Genomic DNA, 16,843 nt, shown 5'->3' with positions numbered 1-16,843 from the left:
TACTGTAAACACTACAATATACATATATATATATATATATATATATATATATATATATATATATATATATATATATATATATATATATACACAACTAAGTGCACACACCTGTACTTATTACATATTTACATCAAACAACATCGAAGAGAAGACGTTTATGTGTGCGTGCATGATACAGGATAGAAGGAAGAGGAATGAAAGATTTTGTTTGCATCCAAAAGAGCCATTTCCAAACATGCATTTCAAGTGACCCCGACGTGCGGAAGGTTGTGGAGGAAATGCGGCGAAGACCGTAGGCCCTTCCAGTGTGTGGCCTTGCTGGCCACGGGTGGATTAACGAGGAGACATGCCGGCTCGGCAGCGTCACTCGGTTCCCAATTGGAAACAAGTGTCGTCTCTTCGTGCAACTGCATTTGCGAGACGGTTTTTGGGAACGTCTTGTTTGGTGCGTGCATCTTAACGACATATATTAATGGTTTAAAATCCAGGGCAAGAAATAGCGCTCAGATACCGTAGAAGGTGGCGCACCTCCTCAGATACCTCATGCGTTGCGGAGCCTCCGGTGTCAGGGGGAGGACAGCTGGGCAGAGTGGCCATCGCTGATACCTTGAAAGGTGTTGCACGCTGCGCCTCGAGCTCACCGTCCGAATGTGTTCCAGGAGCGGCACGTAGTTACGCGGCTGGCGTCCACAAGAGAAATATAGGGACGATTATTTACGAAAGTTTTAAGCGTTTCAATTACGGCCGGGCGCTGTGGTGCACTGTAACGTAAATGATCGTTTTGTCTTTATGGGATTGGGCATTAATGAATGTTTAATTAACATGCGCGCTTTCCGGTTACAAGTCTCATTTTCATATGCGATTATTGGAATCGACAGTACCGGGTCGCGCAGTGCTCGTATAACCAGCCCCTTGTTTCTTCACCCACATCAACCCCCCTCAGCCCCCCCCGAAACCACCGCATCCATCCCTCCTCCCACCACACACTCCCCCTATACACTACTAATACCACCACCACTGGGTTGGGTCAAGAAGCGCATCTGCATTCGGGCTGCGCATGCGCACCTCACAGAGAAGGGCCGGCCTCCCATGAATAAGATGAGAAGAGAGCAGACCTGGCCAGGTGTGTGTACGTCTCCTCAGTGTCCTGCCCCACAGTATAACGTGATCGCCCGCCACGGCCCCCTCCCTCCCCGGTCTCCCCCCCCACCCACCCCTCCCCCTGGCAGGCCCAGAGCGAGCGGCCGAGTGTTCTGGGCACACGCTCACTCGCGAAGCCGCGCTGAGAGCGCCCGTCCGGAAACAAGATGATGTCCATGAACAGCAAGCAGCCTTTTACGATGCACGCTGCCATGGCTGAGCCCAAGTACCCGACGCTGCACCCAAGTTCGGAGGCGATGCGTCGTGCTTGTCTGCCGACACCCCCAGTAAGGGCCGCTCCAAGCGTCCGCGCATGTTTAACGTTTTCCTTACATTTCTCTTTTTCCAACGCCTGTCCTTGTGTATTGTTTTGTTTTTCTCAAAGTGAAGCGTGCGGGTTGGATAATTTTACAACTTGTGTGTTAACCCATGACCGAGCCCTCTGTCATATTCACGTCAATGACCTGTGTACCAACATTAATATTCTTCATGACCGAATTTTTCTTTTTTTTTCCTCCTCCTCCTCCTCCTCCTCCTCCTGCTCCTTGTCCACCTTCTCTTCCTCTTCCACCTTCTCATTCCTTGCTCTTTCTTCGTCTTTGCTTCTCTATTATGTTCACGTCACACTGAAAGCGTTCTCCACTCACGGCCATGTGCGCTCGTACCCTCTGCGTGCTGTCCCAGGGAAACATTTTCGCTGGGTTGGATGAGAGCTTCCTGGCGCGAGCCGAGGCCTTGGCCGCCGTGGATATCGTGGCTCAAAGCAAGGTGCACCACTCGCATCACCCTTTCAAGCCGGACGCTACTTACCATACCATGAACAGCGTAGGGTGCACCTCTACGGCCGGGCCACTTTCGCATCACGCCGCGCTCACCTCGCACCACCCGCATGTGGGGCATCACCCACACCACCACCAGCACCACCAGGGTCTCGACGGTGACCTGCTCGACCACATCTCCCCGAACCTCACGCTCGCAGGCCTCAGTGGACCCGAGGCGTCCGTGGTGCCGACGTCGGCACACCACGCTCACATGCCCGGCATGAACCATATGCACCAGGCAATGGGTATGCACCACCACCCTCACGGGCTGCCCCTGCACCATGGCGGCCTCATGCCTGGGATGCCCGACACCGAGGCAGATCCACGGGAGCTCGAGGCTTTCGCCGAACGTTTCAAGCAACGGCGCATAAAGCTTGGGGTCACTCAAGCGGATGTGGGCTCTGCTCTCGGCAACCTGAAAATCCCCGGGGTGGGCTCCCTCAGCCAGAGCACCATTTGCCGTTTTGAGTCGCTCACACTGTCGCACAACAACATGATCGCGCTCAAGCCTATCCTGCAGGCATGGCTCGAGGAGGCTGAGAAAGCGCATAGAAGCAAGCAGAGCAAGCCGGACCTGTTTAACGGCGGTGAGAAGAAGAGGAAGCGTACGTCTATTGCGGCGCCCGAGAAGCGCTCGCTGGAAGCGTACTTCGCCGTGCAGCCAAGGCCTTCCTCCGAGAAAATTGCCGCCATCGCGGAGAAGTTGGACCTGAAGAAGAATGTGGTACGCGTCTGGTTCTGTAATCAGAGGCAAAAGCAAAAGAGAATGAAATTTTCAGCGACTCACTGAGTTATTGGCGACTATTCCCCCCCCCTCCCCCAACAATCGACCGAATAAACAACCATCATCGAGTAACGTGAAATGAAAACTGCTTCCTCTCTCCCTCTATTTCTTGTGCCCTTCTCCATCTCACTGTCTGCACACCCAGAGGACCGTGTCATGGAAAAGGGGGGATGTGAGGGAGGCCAGAGGAGAGTCACTTGTGGTAAACGCCGTTGTAAAGACGATATAATTGGTTCCTTTTGATTCCGAAGATGGCGTTGACATGATGGAAACATGCGAGTTGCGGATGCACAGAGGGTATAGGAACTATATAATCAAAGTGTTTCATTGGAAATCAGGGACTAACTCCAACCTGTTTAAATTGGATCACACTTTATCATATGTTTTGACTCACTTGTGCTCATCATCAAAAATACATTTATGATTGTTATAGTCATCATTGCTTTGGGTGGAACTTTCTCCAAAATGCTTTATCATAAGAACAACCACAATACAAATGATGTTGAGAAAAGGTAACTGAAATCGAGAAAAGGATTTTAAACATTTTCATTCCGCTGCTGTTTTGGCACTTCACAGTTTCCAATTCATCGTCGTTCATTTGACGCTAAGGAATTGAATGTCCATGAGATATCAACTGTTCCGCAAGTGGCTCCAAAAAGGTTTTTTTTTTTTCAATCACCAAACGATTTATTTTCTTCCAAATTGCAGTTTTCACCGACATTATTATTTTCTCGTCATAACCGAATAGAATCGTAACGACGCTGTAGTTAATGCACCGACGTTCATCGTTTCATGAGAAGATTTGAATGTTATTTTCAAATTCGTTCGATTCAATGTGCTTGGGAGAACCGGCCGGAAGATCATCTGTGACTTGTTTCCATCGCACGGATGCAACAAGCGTTTTGATAACCGGGCAGGCACGCGTCGACGGCAGGACGAGCGCTCTCAGCCGCAGAATGCATCATCAGTGCAATTGAAACGTCTTTAGGAATCCGCTCCCCCCCCCCCATTGCACACTCGTTATTTTCCCTCCAAGGGATGCATGTACTTTATCTACAAATCTGGACGTCCCCTCGACCAGAATCGGTGGGACCATGAACGTGACAGGCAGACGGACACTCGTCTTTCCGCCAACTCTATACAATCGATCGCAGGGCAGAGAGCGTTTTACACCGTTTCTAACCTCAGAGATTTTTCAGCATTCGTAAAACGAAATTTGAAAAGACGCTAAATCCATGTACATAGAGGTTTGCTTCACAAATATTCCTTTGTTATGTTTTTTTTTTAATGTCTTTAATGATTTCTGCTTCTGTTCATCCCTATTTTATGCCGTGTGTGCGTTTACCCAGGATTTGCTGTTTGTTTCCTCCACGAGAAGAACAATTTATTGTTTCTTGGAAGTCCATTTTTATTTCCGAAAGAGTCGGCCAATTTGGAAACAATTTTTCTTCAGTCTTTTGTGCAACGACGTCATTATACTTTACGAGGAGTTTCCAAATGTATAAAAGTCGGTCTGTTGTAAATGATTGTAAATGATTGTAAAACTTTCACTTACTTGTACAAATAGTCGATTGTTTAAGCACACTTAATATCAGAGGCATTCCAGGAGGTTTTGATTTATTTATTTCACATTTAGTGAGTGAAAACTGTCTAATATATTTATGTTTACCTTTTGCTATGTTTTGCAAGCTTTTCATTCCTTACTTTATAATGTTTGTTCTCAGGATTTATTTATTGGTATTTATTGCAGTAAGTTATATGGTTGATAAAAAAACAACATGTTATGAAAAGAAGGATGTTCTTCTGTATGTTTATATTAAAATTCATAATGGTCATATATATATATATATATATATATATATATATATATATATATATATATATATATATATATATATATATATATATATATATACATACATATATAGTTTCACTGCAGCCTTGGTTAATAATGGATCACAGGAGCAATGTCATGGTATCTGGAAGGTTGCAGTTACGCTGCGCCTTCTCGGGCCACGGAAGTCATCCGAACCTACGTGTGCAAACCGATCCGAAGCAGCAGCCGTAGTCATATAATAACGAGCACAGCGAAACTGTGCAAGGCACATCACCAGCCGTCTTCCGTGACCCTTTTTCAGCCTCACAACCTCTGCCTCCAAAGTCACTCGGCACTGCGCTGTGCTGCCTTGGACCCCTTTTTTAAAGCTTGTGTCCAGAGCGCTGATTGTGCATACAAGCTGACCAGGCATACGGTACCATATGCAGTCTACTCGTGTGTGATCTGTTCTGTCGTCCATGTACATGACCTCAAGCATCACGATGAACTAACTCAGAAAACTATGTTTCATTGTACGAGTTGAAAAGTGCATGATCTCATGCATTTATCCCTTTTTAACTCCTCTGTGTGATGACACAGACATTATCTCAGGGGATTAAAACAGCAGAATTAACAAGCGATAGTTAAAATGGTGGTAAAACATAAGCAACTGCAGATGATAAGATTCAAAAATTTCTGTCATTTTTCCCTGGATTCATCCACCTGAAGACATTGTCTCAGTTACAGCATTGTCTCACCTTTTGAATGAATATGAACATCACCTCTGGAATTTCACACGATTTGGACAGAAGGCAGGATCTGAAGTAGTTGGGGAAAGGGGAGGGGGAAGGCAAGAGAGTATCTTAGAAACTCGGTTTGGAAGTGGATATTTGCTGACACACACACACACACACACACACACACACACACACACACACACACACACACACACACACACACACACACACACACACACACACACACACACACACACACACACTGTCTCAACATGGATGGAAAATATTGAAACAGACTTTTGTTAAACAAAACTATGAACATCCATTCAAAGTTGTACACATCTAATCTATCTAAATATGTTTCATTAAAGTCTTCAATTGGCTGTTTATTGCATGCAGGAGACTTACTGATCACCCTTCAAAGATATCAGTGTTTTCTGATCAAAGAACCTTTGCAATCAACATAAATATCATCCATGAGTTATCATGCATAAGGTTGAAATCTTGATATTTAGTATAAGCCAGAAAAAAGTGTTACACTTGATATTTAATATAAACCAGGAAAACAGTTCAACTTGATATTTAGTATAAACCAGAAAAACAGTGTAAAACTGGATATTTAGTAAAAAACAGAAAAAAGTGTTAAACTTGATATAAAATATAAACCAGGAAAACAGTTAAACTTGATATTTAGTATAAACCAGAAAAAGTGTTAAACTTGATATTTAATATAAACCAGAAAAACAGTTAAAGTTGATATTTAATATAAAACAGGAAAAAGTGTTAAACTTGATATTTTGTATAAACCAGGAAAACAGTGTTAAACTTGATATTCAGTATAAAGCAGAAAAATGGGTTAAACTTGATATTTAGTATAAGCCAGAAAAATGGGTTAAACTTGATATTTAGTATAAGCCAGAAAAATGGGTTAAACTTGATATTTATTGTAAACCAGAAAATAGGGTTAAACTTGATATTTAGTATAAATCAGAAATTATGGTTAAATTTAATATCTAGTATAAACCAGAAAATATGGTTAAACTTAATATCTAGTATAAACCAGAAAAGTGTTTAACTTGATATTTAGTATAAACCCGATAATAGCGTAAAACTTGATATTTAGTATAAACCAGAAAAGTGTTAAACTTGATATTTAGTATAAACCAGAAAAGTGTTAAACTTGATATTTAGTATAAAACAGAAAAATTGGTTAAACTTGATATTTAGTATAAAGCAGAAAAATGGGTTAAACTTGATATTTAGTATAAACCAGCACAGGGAAATTGTAGGTTTTGACATGAGAGTATAAAAGTGGTTTCATATTCCATGACATTACAATGCGCGTGTAAATGAATGTATCTACAAATAAGACTCTCAATTGTATAGGACACGCTGACACCTTTATTTTTTGGTTTCAATACACAAGTGCATGCACTGAGAAAGACAATGCATAAATGTATAATTATGTACCACTACACTGCAGGATAATCTACTTTAACTAACGGTCAGGGATGTTTGGCATACTCAACGCACATGTTAAATGTGGTTTGGTGAGAGTAGGTTAACATGGGAATCGAACTCACAGTCAGCAGCCAGTGGAAAATTTTTTAACTGTTATATGAAACCCCTTGCCGTATACCCAATCACGTTTCTCACCCATAATTATCAGGAATAATCAATCAGTTCTCACCCAGTCAATTACCAAATGTGGCGAAGATTTCAATAATACAACCATGCTCTTCCAGCCAAAGAAAGCAGCATAAAGCAACCAAGAAGAGCTACACAAGGGAAGCCCTTTTCTATTTCAAAAAAAAAGAAGATAAAGATATATATATATATATATATATATATGTATATATATATATATATATATATATATATATATATATATATATATGTATATATATATATATATATATATATATATATATGAGCCTGGTGTTGGCACAGTGGTTAGGGCAGCGGCTTGGGATCCAAAAGGTCCTGAGTTCAAGCCCCGTTGGGCCACTGAATTAATACACCAGGGGGTTGACTCAGCCTGTCATCCTTCTGAGGTCGGTGAAATGAGTACCAGTATACTGGGCCGGTGTATACCCCGGTTAAAATAGGTGTACCATATCCCTGTGTCGTAAGAGGCGACCAGGGTTGCGTCAGGAAGGGCATCCGGCGTAAAACATGTGCCAAATCACTATGCGGATCATACGGATGATCCGCTGTGACGACCCCTAACGGGAGCAACCAAAAGAAGAAGATATATATATATATATATATATATATATATATATATATATATATATATATATATATATATATATATATATATATATATATATATATATATATATATATATATATATATATACACACACACACATATAGTCGACTATGGGTATGCACACTCTCCTGATGTTTCACAAGAAGGGCAAAGCATCAATGTGTGCTCTGTCGCTCAGGTAAACAGTAAACTGGGCATCTGGTTTGCCGTCAATAGTATGTACCGTTGTAATGGCATTCTCGAAGAGTAGGCAAACTATCATCGGCACCCTGAATAAATATTAAATTATTGCTTTGACTGCTGGGAAAGCAATGGAAAACCATTCAACATAACCATTTCCAAGAAACTCAATGCACTGTAAAGAGTATGCTTGTTTAGACACACACACACACACACACACACACACACACACACACACACACACACACACACACACACACACACACACACACACACACCTTATTTAACAGCCTGCACAATGATTACCATTTTTTGTTGGGGTTTGCTGGGGAAACTTCATGCCCCAAATTTGACATCCAACTGAAAGTGCTGGAATTTGGAATTTTGTCAGAATGATGGTGATAATTCGCCTACGTTTCACAAAAAAATACTGTGGGATCATTAATATCCACCAACAATAAGTGCTGGCAGACGGGTCCTCCCACAGCTGAACACCCTCATGATGGAAGGCACACACATTGATGAATCGCTCTGAATACGAAACACCTGCAAGCTGACAATTTATAGCGGGGTTGAGATTTCAACCGAGGCTCAAAGGTGAGTAAACATACATGAAGGCCGAAGCAACCCTGCGAACGAACACACACACACACACACACACACACACACACACACACACACACACACACACACACACACACACACACACACACACACACACACACACACACACACACCGAGATAATCATTGCTCCTTTTTCATGTACATTTCTTAATGCTCCACATCTAAAACGCATTCTATATGAGTGCCAACAATATCTTACATACATAATACATAGTTGAACATAAATGTTCCTTTCTGTTACACACACAAACACATATATACATACATACATACATAATATGTTCGGAGTGCTCGGAGCCATTAAAGAGCAAAAACTAATCCATCGTTTTCACACCGACACAGGTTGCACGATGTTGTATGGGCTCTTGATGCACCTGTATTAATCGATTTAAACTCCAACCAGGTAAAACCAACTCGGTATATTACCCTTTCCTGCAATTAAACATTATGAACATTTACACATATAATAACCCAGATACAGTATTATCAGATACACACCATTTATATTGCCTCATGTTGTCCTGCAATGAGCTGCTTATTCATGACCCTCACACTGTATTTTTGATGCTTTTTACGTCATCGATATATTTTCTTCTTTTTGTTGACAGTTCTTTTGCCGGTCCATGTAAGGATACGTGACTTGCAATGCAAGCCAAAAGGATTGCGATCAAAACACACTTGGACGCAACACGCGCACCTCCTTCCCTTGTTACTGTCAGGGAATTAAAGGAGCTATCAAAATTAATAAAGCAAGGAGCGGTTAATTATATTTGACTAATTAAAGCCTAAGTAAGCGGTGATTATCAGAGCAGATGATTGTGGGTCAGAAGGCCACCGAGCGTGCTAGGTGTCCTGGGGGAAAGAACAGGCTGTGAGTCAGTCTGGCTCCGTGGGCGAAGCTCCAGAGAGGATCCATGGAGGAGGCTCCAGAGAAGATTCAGAGACGAGGCTCCATGGAGGAACCATGGGCGAGGCTCCATGGACGAGGCTCAAGCAAGGATCCATGGGCGAGGCTCCAGAGAGGATCCATGAGCGAGGACCCATAGACGAGGCTCAAGCGAGGATCCATGGGCGAGGCTCCATGGATGAGGGTCCAGCAAGGATCCATGGGCGAGGCTCCATAGAGGATCCATGGCTGAGGCTACAGCAATGTTTCAGCACAGCTGCATGAGTGAGGTCCTCTCATCTCAATACCAAGCACGATGCTCTGCACCTTTTCTGAACAGACCAACCATAGTCTATCAAAATGTTTGTATTAATAAAATAGGAAAGGAGTGAAACATATATTATGTCATATATATATATATATAATATATACTTTTTTTCCCCCCCAAATGAAATTTTCAAAAGGTGCGATCTCCTGCGCAATACCATCATGTTGATTCTTCTTCCTCATGTAACATTGTGTTCTTTGCCCCCATTTGGTGGTGTTTTATGACTAATTCAAAACGGACCCCACGGCGTGATCTCGATCCATATTGTATGAAGGTAGACACACATATGTGTGTGTATGTATGTATGTATGTATGTATATATATATATATATATATATATATATATATATATATATATATATATATATATATATATATATAGTGTCCATATAAGTTTGATTTGATCCACGCCGTGGACATCAGGTCGTGATGAGTCGTTTATATATTTGGACGCGTGTTCATGTGCTTGTCGCTTTGTGATTTGTTTTTAAAAGAAATTCCCGAAATACCTTGTGAGCCGCGAGCAATGAAATTTTAATGAAATCGGGGACTTCGGTATCGCGGAACGTCGGGGGGAATATTTAACTGTACATTATCATTTGAAAGGTAACATCAAAGGCATGCCGGCCGTGGCAGGGAACATGTACGCACAGACGTTAAATGAATTATTTTTGGTGAAGTTTTTCTAACACTCTACCTTGGAGTTTCGTCCATTTGGAAATTCAAAATGGTTTCTTATTTGTCCAGAACGAATTAGTGCACGCGTAACGACGACTTGCACATTTCACATCAATGCTCCGAGCACCTCGTTGTGCCTTGTCCCACTTTTTGCATCGTATTTATTTTTGATATTTTAAACACGCCAAGATGCAATATTAATCATCCAGGAGGATATCGAAAGGCACAGAACATCTCGCTCATAAATCCACGAGATGCACCACAATTGCACAGCTCCTTATTCGTACAATCAAGGTGAGAGGTCTTATTTTTCGCATCACTGCTGGTTGTTGACGTCATCAAGAAAGCAATGGTCACTGACATTCAAAAGGTGAGTGTCAAGACGGGTTATCGTCAAACATCCCCTTGGTCCATTCACGAGCGGGTCGTGGTCCCTCGTATATAGAAAGGGTGGTGGTTCACAGAAGAGTTTCAATCCGACCGTGTGTTGCTCGTTGCCATGAACCGGCACGCTGAGTTGGGATGATGGATCCGTGCTTTTCTCACCTCCGTACGAGACAGCATGATGCACAAAGCACCTCTCGTCATGCCTGAAAGGGCTCATTGGTCATGGTGAACACAAATACAAGGTAGGTTTCTGATATGTATATGTATATATATATATATAAATTTTCTGTGCATTCAACAATATCCATCACTAAATGATCGAAGTTCAATCACAAGCTATTTCTATTTTCTTGCTGAGAATATATGTCTGAACAAAATGACATGTGACCGATTCCGATTTCGGTTTGTGTCATTTCACGTGTGAACGGCGACATCACCTGAAATACACCTCTCGCTGGCCCTGAGTCTCATGGCATGTACGTCCGACTAATGGCGGCGTCACTTTATCAACATGCAACTGTATTTAAATAATACCTGCACTTCGAAACAAATACCTACGTATCAATATCGTGAACGTTTTCTTTTTTAGAACTAAAATATGTCTCGTTTGTTCAACGAGGAACAAATCAATGTGTGTGATCGCATTTTTGGATGCATCCACAAGCTGTTGTTATTATTTGTTTTTGCGCCACCTATCCAACCTTAACCGCTGTTGCAAATCATCTGGGTACAGGTGTTTCAGGTATACGTGGTGGTGGTGGTATGGCATGTTATTGTCTAAATTACACCTTTGCCGATGTGACACTGTTAAATTCCTCGAAGCAAGATGGCCAGATAGGGTCCACGTCCCGTCTGGTAACCTCAGATGTGCGGTCATAAAAGTGTGGCACCGAGCCTTGGTGGCCAGATGTCACTGCGATGATTATCATCGGCACGCTCTTATTCATCAGCAAAACAAGGGAGGCAACCGTCACGCCCTAATCCCTGATAGCAAGGCCGCCTCCCGGGTTGACAGAACTAGACTCTGCCATCCCTCGTTTCCCTAGTTTAGCCCACCCCTTGCCACGGCCATCACCCTCACTGTCCGCTCGAAACGAAAGCATTTGCATAAAGGCCTCCGGGCTAAGGGTCCTTTTGAAGGCGCGGGTTGCATCTGGTCGAAAATTATCAGTCATTAGGCGCTCCATTAACGCTGCCTTTAATGTGGTTATGAACGCCATTTGTCAACCGCCTTGTTATTGCCCCTTCAGCTTCCCGCTGCCACTTTTTGGTGCGAAGTTGGAACTCACAGTACCCCTGAAAATGGAAGGGCGTGACGACTCAGCGACGGTGGAATCCGAAGATGGAGAGGTCGAGAAGAGGACGATGCAGGAAGCTGGTCACCGAAATGGAGATTCACATGGAAAAAAAAATATATATATATATATAAATATTTTAAAATGGGGGGAAAGAACATCAATAACTCAAAACAACAAGGACAGGTTGTACCGAGACAGTTAGGAAGCAGAGGTTTAGGAGTGAATTATAAAATGAACATACAGATGAGCAGCAAGTGATCCGTTGATTTCAAATCGAAAATGAAGATGTTTCGAAATGCTGTAAACCGAGTTCTCTTCCAATCCTTGTGATGACAATGAGTCCCATAGTTAGCTCGTTCAAATCCCATCATGTGTGGATGACTGAAATTATATTATATTTGTTTATTACTTAATAGCTTCGAAAAAGAAAATACTTAAATCAGGTTTTCTTTCCTGTAAAATGCTCACTTTTGTTCTTCATCATTCTTTCATTAATTCATTCATTTATACGAGAAAGCACATTGTTTTAAAAGACTTTTCCTTTATCTTCCAGCAATTCAAATGGTACAACATACACACATACTCATCACTGTAAAATGCTCACTTTTGTTCTTCATCATTCTTTCATTCATTCCTTCATTCAAACTGGCAAGCCCATTGTTTTAAAAGACTTTTCCTTTATCTTCCAGCAATTCAAATGGTACAACATACACACATACTCATCACTGTAAAATGCTCACTTTTGTTCTTCATCATTCTTTCATTAATTCATTCATTTATACGAGCAAGCACATTGTTTTAAAAGACTTTTCCTTTATCTTCCAGCAATTCAAATGGTACAACATACACACATACTCATCACTGTAAAATGCTCACTTTTGTTCTTCATCATTCTTTCATTAATTCATTCATTTATACGAGCAAGGCCATTGTTTAAAAACACTTTTCCTTTATCTTCCAGCAATTCAAATGGTACAACATACACACATACTCATCACTGTAAAATGCTCACTTTTGTTCATTAATTCATTCATTCAAACTGGCAACCCCATTGTTTAACCAGAGTTGGTGTCAAAGCCACCCAATGCTCGCCTGTTTATACATTTATCGTTTTTAAAAGACGAGTCTAATAATTTATATTTTTTATAAAGCATTGCAGTGAAGTATAATTATAAAGCAATATATGTATTTGTATATTTGTATATAAGCCTGGTGTGTTGGCGCAGTGGTTAGGGCAGCGGCTTGGGATCCAAAAGGTCCTGAGTTCAAGCCCCGTTGGGCCACTGAATTAATACACCAGGGGGTTGACTCAGCCTGTCATCCTTCCGAGGTCGGCGAAATGAGTACCAGTATACTGGGCCGGTGTATACCCCGGTTAAAATAGGTGTACCATATCCCTGTGTCGTAAGAGGCGACCAGGGTTGCGTCAGGAAGGGCATCCGGTGTAAAACCTGTGCCAAATCACCATGCGGATCACACGGATGATCCGCTGTGGCGACCCCTAACGGGAGCAGCCGAAAGAAGAAGAAGATATGTATTTGTATATTGTAATCAGTAACAAGAGCTCAAGTGAGCACAGTATACGCTCTAACAAGAAGGTATATACAGAATTGTGCTACCACATGGAAAACAGCATCCTGGTTGCCATGGCAACCACTTTAGATGACGAACGTATGTCATGACACAACGGCTCCACAGTCTGTACCTATGTACCAAATATGAAACGTGAAAGTTGAAAACTTTGGGAGTTAGAGTGCGGACAGGAACGGATGGAAAACAGCATCCCAGTTGCCAGGGCAAGCACTTTAGATGACGAAGGTATGTCGTGACACAACGGCTCCACAGTCTGTACCTATGTACCAAATATGAAACGTGAAAGTTGAAAACTTTGGGAGTTAGAGTGGGGATAGGAACGGACAGACAGACAGACAGACGGACGGACGACCGGTATCACATAATACGCCCCGATATATATTATATATATATATATATATATATATATATATATATATATATATATATATATATATATATATATATATATATATATATCGGGCGTATAAAAATAGTGTGGAAGATAAAAACATGACAAAGGAAACTAGAGGGGGAGCACTCGGGAGAGTGCAAAACCTCCGCCGCCAATACTGCTGGGTCACTCAAGTGAACCTTATATCTTATTCATTAAATGTCAACAGTGCTGACAGAGTTATAGTTCTTTTCTCCAACATTTTTTTTGGGGGCGGGGGGGGGGGTTGGAACATGTAGAACATCACTTAAAACATGTAGAAATGCTAAAAAAAAAAAATTCTCTAACAATTTTTTTATGGGCGGGGGACCAAGTCCAAAATCTAATGGCATGATCCTTGGACTACACCTAACCCCCCCCCCTCACCAAGTTTCGTCGAAATCCTAATCACTGAAAACATGTAGAAATGCAAAAAAAAAGAAATCGAAATTTTGTTGAAAAAAAAGTTGCAAAAATTTTTTTTCTCTAACAATGTTTTTGGGGGGGAGGGGTGGAAATCACTTAAAACATGCAGAAAAGCAAAAAAAAATAATTTTCTCGAACAATTTTTTTGGGGGGGGGGGGGCCCAAGTCCAAAATCTTATGGCATGTTCCTTGGAACATACCTAACCCCCCCCCCCCACCAAGTTTCGTCGAAATCTGTCCAGGAGTTTTCCGTAATACTGTTCACAAACAAACAAACAAATAAAAAACGTATCTTGCCAAAAGGTGACCACGTGTGACTTCTTTAAGGTCACACTGAGGTGAACAGAGCTGATATCCACCAGGAGCGACTTCTTGAGGAATATCTGCCGACGAGAAATTCCGATGAGAATCGTTCTACAGAGTAACCATGAAAATATGCGTTTGCTTCATAACGTCACCAAATGACGTCATAATGTCTCAAGCTTGACATATCTAGAAAGCACTCATTGAGGTGTTCAATTTGAGGTATGACACGATATGGTACCTAAGATTTCAAAATTTGACCTTGGGGTCAAAAACTTTCAACCTCCAGCGCTAACCATGAGGGTCAAGGCCGATCGGCACCAAAAATTAATCAGCTGAGCGCCAGACCATGAACTATATTCCCATGAAGTTTGAAGACAATCCGATTAAAAATTACTCAAAAAATAAAGGTTTCGTTGACTCCCCTGATTTGCGACAAAGTGACCTTGACCTTGACAATTTTATGCGCTGAAAGGAACCTCTATAGGCCTCTGATATGCGAAGTTACAAAAATTTCCAATGATAACTGTGCTCTGCAGAGTGATCGATACGTGATTACAGACAAACAAAAAAACAAGAAAAAAATAAACCAATGTCACCCGCAGGGTGACCCGTATCTTGCCAAAAGGTGACCACGTGTGACTTCTTTAAGGTCACACTGAGGTGAACAGAGCTGCTATCCACCAGGAGCGACTCCTTGAGGAATATCTGCCTACGAGAGATTCCGATGAGAATCGTTCTACAGAGCAACCATGAAAAATATGCTTTTTCCTCATAACATCACCAAATGACGTCATAATGTCTCAAGCTTGACATATCTAGAAAGCACTCATCGAGGTGTTCAATTTGAGGTACTACACGATATGGTTCCTAAAACTTGAAAATTTGACCTTGGGGTCAAATATGTTTGACCAGAGGCGCTAACCATGAAGGTCATGGCCAATCGCCACCAAAAATTAATCAGCTGAGCGCCAGACCATGAACTATATTCCCATGAAGTTTGAAGATGATCCGATCAAAATTACTCAAAAAATAAGGGTTTCGTTGACTCCCCTGATTTGCGACAAAGTGACCTTGACCTTTGACCTTGACCTTCAAAATTTTGTGCACTGAAAGGGACCTCTGTAGGCCTCTGATATGCGAAGTTACCAAAATTTCCAATGATAACTGTGTTCTGCAGAATTTTTTACACGTGATTACAGACAAACAAACAAACAGAAAAAAAAACATACAAGCTGACTCACATATCTTGCAAAAACTTCGTTTTGGCAAGATAATGAAGTCATCACGAGGAATTTGCATATGATTCACATTTCAGCAGCTACTCCTTTACCCACAAACCCATCCAGGTCCAGCCAAGTGAGTCTTGTTCAAAAATAAAAACAAAACACACGTAAAAAATTAAATAAACCAATGTCACCCGCAGGGTGACCCGTATCTTGCCAAAAGGTGACCACGTGTGACTTCTTTAAGGTCACACTGAGGTGAACAGAGCTGCTATCCACCAGGAGCGACTCCTTGAGGAATATCTGCCTACGAGAGATTCCGATGAGAATCATTCTACAGAGTAACCATGAAAAATATGCTTTTGCCTCATAACGTTCGAGTCTTGGACGAGAGGTCTCCTTCGGGGCTCCCTGCTGACGTTCTCAAAGTTGTTTCCGGTTGTTATTTGTCCCGTTTTAATTGTTTAATTTTCTCACCTACATGTTACTGTGTGTTCCGAGTTCGGTTTTGTTTCAAAAATCGTGCTATTTTGTGAGTATTTTTGTCGACGTTCCTACCTGGTGTTTGAGGCCTAGGCCTTGGCCTGAGGCCTACCGGTTCCACTCGGTGTTCGATCGTTTTTTTTTTTTTTCTCCCCATTACCTTCAATTTCTATCCTCCCCATTACCTTCAATTTTCATCCTCCCCACTTTCCAAACATCCCCCATTCTCCCAACTAATCTCTTTCTTATCTCAAAAAAAAATATATATATATATACATATATATATATATATATACCCAACAACAACAACAACAACACGCTCACCTTCTCCCGATTCTGCTTCTTCTTCTTCCTCTTAACTTCCTCCTCGTCTTCTTCCTCGATTTTTTTCTACAATTCCATGACCTAATCTGTTGAACTCACTCAAACATTAATAATAATAACA

At 41.7% G+C, this 16,843-nt stretch overlaps 1 protein-coding gene across 2 annotated transcripts; it reads left to right on the top strand.

Moving 5' to 3' along the window:
• Nucleotides 1–1,015: 1,015 nt before the first annotated feature.
• On the top strand, nt 1,016–4,520 carry LOC147019383 (POU domain, class 4, transcription factor 3-like). Of its 2 annotated transcripts, none has more exons than XM_085899869.1 (2): nt 1,016–1,427; nt 1,825–4,520. In XM_085899869.1, the coding sequence occupies exons 1-2, from the start codon at nt 1,308–1,310 to the stop codon at nt 2,749–2,751; spliced, it is 1,047 nt and encodes a 348-aa protein (XP_085755995.1). In that variant the 5' UTR covers nt 1,016–1,307; the 3' UTR covers nt 2,752–4,520. The 2 variants fall into 2 exon arrangements, with proteins under 2 accessions (XP_085755995.1, XP_085755994.1); XM_085899868.1 differs by having other exon boundaries at nt 1,774–4,520.
• The last annotated feature ends 12,323 nt before the right edge of the window (nt 4,521–16,843 follow it).

The sequence above is a fragment of the Eptatretus burgeri genome, chromosome 10, assembly GCF_056783735.1.
Source record: "Eptatretus burgeri isolate ZD-2024b chromosome 10, Ebu_testis_v1, whole genome shotgun sequence".
Taxonomy (NCBI): domain Eukaryota; kingdom Metazoa; phylum Chordata; class Myxini; order Myxiniformes; family Myxinidae; genus Eptatretus; species Eptatretus burgeri.
The sequence above is the reverse complement of the archived record's forward strand: the minus strand, read 5'-3'. Positions and strand labels throughout refer to the sequence as shown.